This window comes from Temnothorax curvispinosus, unplaced genomic scaffold (assembly GCF_003070985.1).
Source record: "Temnothorax curvispinosus isolate PA1 unplaced genomic scaffold, ASM307098v1 QBEX01003138.1, whole genome shotgun sequence".
Lineage (NCBI taxonomy): Eukaryota > Metazoa > Arthropoda > Insecta > Hymenoptera > Formicidae > Temnothorax > Temnothorax curvispinosus.
Window position 1 is genome coordinate 8305 of NW_020212918.1, and position 7963 is coordinate 16267.

Consider the following 7963-nt stretch of genomic DNA (forward strand, 5'->3'; position numbering starts at 1 on the left):
GAGGTTAAAATAACGTTTTGGAATGTAGCAGGGGTAAGAAAGAAGGATAAAAAATTTTGGAAAGGGTTAGAGAAATGGGACGTGATAGTGTTGATGGAGACATGGCTGGAGGAAAAAGGTTGGAACTGGATTAGAAAAGTTGCAAAAAGATTATGAATGGCGAATGCAGGGAGCAAAAAGAATAAATAAAAGAGAGAAAGCAGGTGGAGGAATTTTGATAGGGATAAGAAAGAGGATGGTGGTAAGAGAAAGAAGAGACGATGGGGGAGAGGAAATAGAGGTAATGACGATTGGAAAGATTGTAATAGGAAAGGAATACTAGAGGATAATTGGGGTGCGTATGTAAACGAGGATTTAGAGAGAAAATTGGAGATAATAAAGAAGTGGATGGACGAAGAAGAAGGTAGAAGGAAATTAGTAATTGGTGGAGATTTTAATGCAAGGACGGGTAGGCAAAGGAGTAGAGTTTGGGGAAAGGGATAGGATAAGAAAGGGGAGAGAAAATCAAAGGATATGAAAACAAATAAAAAAGGGATGATGCTAGTAAACTTTATTAGCGAGAGAGGCTGGGTGATTTCGAATGGGGAAATAAAGGGAGATAAGAAAAAAGAGTTGACGTACACAGGAAGGAGGGGAGAATCAGTAATGTCATCGATTATGTGTTATTGAATAAAAAGGGGTGGGAGAGGCTAAGGAAGTTAGAGGAAGGAGAAAATGTAGATTCTGACCATCATCCAGTAACAGTATGGATAGAGGGAATGGAGGACAGGGTAGTCAAAAGAGAAGGGGGCGGAGGGAGGATAAGGGATGTGGGAGGAAAATGACAGAGAGAACTTGGGGAAAGTGGGTAGAGGGAAAGGTGAGGTGGAAGAGGAAATAGAGAGAGTGAGTAAAAGGCTAAAAGAGACAATGGTTAGAGGAGAAGAATGGGAAGAAAAAGAAAGGTAGGGGATAGTGAGACAAGTGTAAAGAAGTAAAAAAAAGGTAAGATGAAAATTAAGAGAGTGGAGGAGGGGTAGATGGGACAGAGAGAGGTATAGGTCAAAAAGGTTAGAATATAATAAATTATGCGAAAAAGGGAGGAAAATGAAAGATGGGAAAAGTAGGCTTATGAGGCGAGTAAAGAAGGGAAAGTGTGGGAGGTGGTGAATAGTGAGAGGCGGAAAAAGAAATGGATAGATGGAAGGATTGAAATAAAGAAATGGGACGAGTATTTTAAAAAGAAAATGGGGGAATGGGGAAGAGAGTTGTTAAAAAAATGGAAGAAAAAAAGAAGTTAGATGAGGAGCCGGAGATAAGTAGGCAGGAAATAAGTAGAATAATAAGTAAATTAAGAAATAATAAGGCAATGGGATGGGATAAAATACCGAATGAAGTATGAAAGTATGGAGGTAAAGAATTGGAGGAATGGATCTGGGAGATATGTAATAGGGTTTGGAAAGAAGAGGGATGGCCGAAGAGATAGAATGAGGGAGTAATTGTGCCGATGCTAAAGAAAGGAGATGGTGCGTTGGTAGAAAATTATAAGGAGATAATACTAATGCCGACGCTGTATAAAAATGCGTCGGTATTAGCTGAAAGATTGAGAAATGATGTGGAGAACAAGAAGTTATTGCCATAGAGTCAAGCGGGGTTTAGGAGAGGGATGGGTACAATTGATAACATATATGTATTAAATTATTTGATAAATAGACAATTAAGTAAAAAAAAGGAAAACTGGTAGCACTATTTTTACGCAAAACGCAAAGTATTTCTATCTATGATTCTATCTATGTTTGCATTAATGTTGTTATTTTATTTTGATATCAATAATAACATCAAGTTAAAGTGAACTGCAACTAAAGTTATTATAGAAAAGTATGTTTTTGTTTCGCCAATAATTGATTAACGAGAAAGACTCTATTTTTATAATTGACAACGTTTGGCTAGTGTCGTGACAATTCGACCATTGGTTGTGGTCGGATTAATCGTCAAGACTTATTCAACCATATTATACACCGTTGACCTAAAAATCGGTGTTTCCATTTTTTGTTAGTAAGATGTGTTATTGCTTTAAATATTACCACATGCCTCAGTGGTCGAATTGGTACGACGCCCTACACGGGATGAAGAAAGTTCCAGTTTTGAATCCTGGCTAAGGTAATATTTTTCGCAATAAATTTAATAATTTAATTTAATAAAAATAAGATACTTATATGTAAGTATCAAGGATTATATTAATTTAGAAACGACCAAGATCCATGGTCGAATAAGTCTTAACGATTAATCCGACTAAAACATTATGGTCAAATTGTCACGACACTAGCCAAACGTTGTCGATCATAAAAATAGAGTTTTTAAAGTTTATTATTGTAAATATTATTTTATGTTAAATATTATATAATAATAAAATAACGTGAAAGTAAGATAAAATACCTGTGTAATTTCTTTTTTTAACCAATATTTTCGTAGTTGTATTAATTAATTTAATTTTTATAAGTTTATAGTATTTTGTTGAAGACAGTCTTGGCCTTTTCTAAATTTTCTTTTTTTCGAAACAAACTATACGCGATTTGAAGGAAGTTGGTTGACATCCTGCTGCGGAGCAGATGACGCGGCAGAGGGAAAGCATATAGGTTAAATTTTCGTCGCGTGAAATAATAGTATATTGTGCACCAAGGGGCGAAAGTAGCGTTTTTCAAACGAGTGTAAAGTTTACCGCCCGAGCCGAAGGCGAGGGCGGCGAATTACACGAGTCTGAAAAAGCTTTACACCCGAGGTGCACATGCACACGATATTTTTCACAATACCTTTACAGAAAGTTCAACTTCCATGCCTACAGAGAGGTGAGAGTGACCAATTTCACGCCAGGGCTTACTTTATCAATGTTGTTCCCTAGGGAGGAAAGTAAGCCCTGGCGTGAAATTTAAACACTTAAATACTTTTAAAGCGCGTCACTAATCTATACGCCGAAGGCGTGATCGGTTTCATTATGCGTAAACTATTTCGACATATATATTAGTCATTATTTATGCCTTCCAATACTCAAAATAGCTGCTATATATTTTCCAGACTTTTTTTGTTAATAACTTTTTAACGAATAACGAGCGCGGGCTGAAAACTTCTGAAGGTCACTCAGGAGGGTGAGCTTGACAACATACTAAAATATCAAGGTCGTCCAAGGTGGTCCCCCCATCTATACAATTACCCAAATTTTAGCAAAAACCAAATAAATATGTAGAATGCATTCAATTGCTATTTCTTAAGATTTAAAAAGAGTTGTTTGTACAATTGAAACTCAAATACGTTATCATCCACGTTGAAATGTGGCAATAATAAATGTCCCAGACAGCACATATAACACTAAAAGATAACGAAAAAGATGACTTTATTAAGTTATCTTTTCAACAAAGTGAAAAGATGTGTGAAAGACACCTTTTAATGTGGCAAGATTCCGATAACTTTGGCGCCTTAATTTGACGATGGTTTCTGGTAGTACTTTTAACGCTGAACAAAAAATTATATATATAGGTCTTATAGGCCTAACCGCTCTGGTTTTCGAGATATACAGTGTTAAAGTTAAAAATAAATAATAATATAAATTTTTAAATAATACTTTAATTGTGTGTGTATAAACAGTATGGTCGTGGCCAAAAAGGTTGTCCGACTTTTTTTTGTAAGTTTTGGAACGCACTCTGTCATGTGAGAGTTGATGGTCCCTGCTCACGGCCATAACCTAAAGTTTCGCAGTGACACATTATCGGAGCAGACGGACAGTCTATACAAGGTGGCAGCAAAGTTTAAAATGCCAGTTAAAGTATGCACGTGTATTTGACGTAAGGAACAAAGCCCGTCATAAAGAGGAAAAAGGAGAAGAGAATATGAGCAGAGAATGGTAAGTAAAATGACCAGTGACCAATATTAGAAAAGAAATGTAAGATATCCCTGTTTAAAATAATAGATATAATATGATAAGATTATATTATATTACATTCAATTTCAATGTAAATTAATCATGTTTTTATTCATTTACATTGAAATTGAATGTAATATAATGTAATCTGATCATATTGTATCTATTATTTTAAACAGGAATATATTAATAATATACCCATAAGAAAGTATAAATAGATATTTTAATATACCTGTAAAAAAAATTTATTAAAGTATAATTTGTTTAAACTAATAGATAGAATATGATGAAGTCACATTAGATTTCAATGTAAATTAATAAAAGTCTTGTTGACATTAATTAAATTAAATTGAATGTAATGTAATCCTATCATGTTCTATCTGTTATGTCAAACAGTATATTTTATTACAATTAAAATAATATGCATGAATATTACAGAAGAAACAGTGGTTCGAGACGTGGAAGAAAGCTTTTAGTCAACGATGGACGCAAGTATGATGATAATTAATGTTTAAAACAACATTTTTTACACAACACTACCGTGTAAATAGTCGAGTTACTTAGAGCGATTATAAAGTTTCACAACATTTTTCAACCGCAGATCATCAAGAGACACGGTAGTGTCTCGAGCCAAGTACACGCGGAGCGAGACCGACCGTGACTCTTTTACGCGACGCGACGGGTTGCGAGTACCCGAGATGTTGAGATCTCGATAACGAGTGAACGAATCTTTCTTCTTCTACGTCGACCGCTCTCATTCAATATTATTATGATTATCAGAGAAATGTCACTTTCACTTTTTCGACGCTGGCGGCGCAGGTATCGCCAGTTTCGATATCGCGCGCGTATTTCGATCGATCTAGTAGGTAAATTAGGTCGATAGACTTATCGGTCAGGAAGAAGATTTCTATTTAGGTAAATTAGGTATATATGTATATATATATATATATATAATATATATAATATATATGTAGTCAATTGCTTCATGTTTATCTGGAGAGATTTCGTATCTTTACATCGTATTACCACCGCTGCTGGAAAAGAAGGTTCTTTACGCTTGGCAGAAAGTGCCGCTAGGGAATTTTTAAGGCGATTCTTATGAATCAAGCTTGAATTTGATGTCTATGGTAGCTTTATATTTTTTTCACAAAATTATATTACCTAACTTAATTCAAGTGACATATATCTAACCTAAGTGATAGCTTTATATCTTTTTCATAAAATTATATTACCTAACTTAACTCAAGTGACATGTATTTAAAAAAAAAGATGTGAAATCTTTATCTTCTTCTTCACAAAATTATATTACCTAACTTAACTCAAGTGACATGTATTTCAAAAAAAGATGTGAAATCTTTAAATTAAATTGTGCCAATTGTAAAGAAAATATGTATATTGCTTTGAAAGATAATTGTTATGCAACTACTTTAAAGAAATAAAATCCAAGCGTATTGCTAATGCCAGCACCATGCACCACCATAGCTCCAAGAGCCATCAAAAAAGAGAGTAAGGAGAAATAGAAGAGGAGAAAGACGCCTTAAGAGAGTCATAGTTACTCCCGCCGTTGTCAAGTTACTCCCGCCTAAGTCGTCTACAGACGATTCCGAGTCTCGACATCGAACTCGCGAAACTCATGTTCGACCGTTAGACGCCGTGCTGTCGTAAGCGGTGAGATCCCGACGACGGGCAGAGGCGCCGTACGGCAAACCGGGCTCGGGCGACGACCGGCCCGCGAGGGGACCGGCCGCCTAATAAGTGTGTCACATTGTTTTGAGCCTTTCGACTCACGAGACTCCTAGAGATATCATTGCCACCTTTGACTAGAGAGGATACGGCCTTAGAGGCGTTCAGGCATAATCCCACGGATGGTAGCTTCGCACCACCAGCCGCTCGACCGAGTGCGTGAACCAAATGTCCGAACCTGCGGTTCCTCTCGTACTGAGCAGGATTACTATCGCAATGACTGGTCATCAGTAGGGTAAAACTAACCTGTCTCACGACGGTCTAAACCCAGCTCACGTTCCCTGTTGGCGGGTGAACAACCTTAAGAGAGTCATAGTTACTCCCGCCGTTTACCCGCGCTTGCTTGAATTTCTTCACGTTGACATTCAGAGCACTGGGCAGAAATCACATTGCGTCAACACCCGCGAGGGCCATCGCAATGGGAGGAGGCTCTTCACAGATTTGTAGTTGCGTGAAGAACAGCAACAAATGTGGTCTGTCATGTAAATGTGACAATGAAATTATGTCAGATCAATCACTTGCTTCTCCAACTTGGCAAGTTTATTTTTAAGACTATATATATTAAACAGAGTAATCAACTATATCAGGATTGCACCCTTGATGTAATAGAAAAAGACAGGGTAAATTATTATCACACAATGGAGAATAATATAAAGAATATATGTAGATATTAAGTATAAGCCCCCCACCCCCCTCTCTGCCGATTTCTTTGTAATTTTCAAATGTTATGTATTTTGAATTGTAAAAAAAAGATTCTAAGAAGGAAAATCATCACTCATGATCCATTTATTTTTAATTAATACTTAAAAATATCACGAGGTGTCGGTAAGTAAGAAAATAATAATAATTTGCGGCGATATCGAAGGTCTTTAATATTGGCTAGACAGATTAAAGGAAGTAAGATATCGGCGCGAAAGATTTACATATATCGAAAACAGCGTACCAAAACTTGGATAATATTGAATTATCTTGAGCCGATGTAACGCTCGGGAAAGTGACGGTACCAGAAGCAATATCTTGGCATAAGAGTTTTCAGTCAAGTAAAAGACAATTATGCATGCCGTCGAACGGTTTAGGAATGGCTCGAAATTGTTTCTGAGCGGTTCAGAAACAGTGATGAACGACGCAGAAACATAAACAGAAACGGCTACGTACAGCTGAAGAACGACGACTACGAACAGCCAACGAAACGCTAACCGAACATGAGACCGTTAAAATCGACCGATGTGGATAATAATATCGAAAAGCGACGGTTGGTAGACGAATTGCACGCACCGGCGAGAAGAAATTTTCCCCGCAGACACGTTATAGTGCGAAGGTACAACGACCTGTGGCAAGCTGATATCGTCGAGATGCGTCCGTACTCGCGTTTCAACGGAGGCTACCACTACATAATCACCGTCATCGATGTGTTGAGCAAGTACGCCTGGGCCGTGCCGCTCAAGGGTAAAGGTGGCAGCGAGACAGCTGACGCTATCGCCGAGATAATTCGAGATAGCGGGAGGTGCCCTAGTAATCTACAAACCGACATGGGGAAGGAATTTTACAACACCGACGTGCAACGTCTCGTGAGAAAACACGGTATCAATCATTATTCCACGTATTCGGTGATGAAGGTGTCGGTCGTCGAGCGATTCAATCGCACGTTAAAAAACAACATGTGGGAAATGTTTACGCTCAATGGAACTTACAAGTGGTTTGACGCGTTATCGCGACTCGTGTCGAATTACAACGCGCGCAAGCATCGAACGATCGGCATGCGACCCGTCGACGTTACCCCCGCGATCGCCAAAAGACTCTTGGCTACGGTGTACAGCGCGATAAAGATCGCGGGCCCGGCAAAGTTCAAAGCGGGCGACTCGGTACCGATACACGCCGAATTGGACCACCGAGGTGTTTAAAATCGTTAAAGTGCAGCATACCAATCCCGTAACCTACCTACTCGAGGACTATCGTGGAAAATCTGTCGCTGAAGCGTTCTACGAGTACGAGTTGCATTGCGCGACTTATCCGGACGTGTATCTCGTGGAGAAAGTACTGCGCAGAAGGGGCGACGAGGTTTACGTGAAATGGTTGGGATTCGATGGATCACACAACTCATGGATACACAAGGACAATGTGATTTAATTTGTGCAAACTGTATTTTATTTTTAATATAAAAATGATACATGTAAAGTGTTGGAAATATGTAATACATATAAAGTATATAATAAAAAATATTAAATACTAAATACATGTGCGATATCTTTATTAATATCCCGTCACAGCACTCTGGGAGGGGGCCCCAGAAAACGCACTGTTCCTTCCGGGACCACGTTATACTACATA

General features: G+C 38.1%; 1 protein-coding gene across 1 annotated transcript; it reads left to right on the forward strand.

The window, feature by feature from the left end:
- Positions 1-6837: 6837 nt before the first annotated feature.
- Positions 6838-7753, forward strand: LOC112452256 (the record flags this gene model as incomplete). Its single annotated transcript, XM_025012374.1, has 2 exons — positions 6838-7331; positions 7480-7753. Coding segments are annotated over exons 1-2 (768 nt in total), but the record flags the coding sequence as incomplete, so codon positions are not given.
- Between the last annotated feature and the right edge of the window lie 210 nt (positions 7754-7963).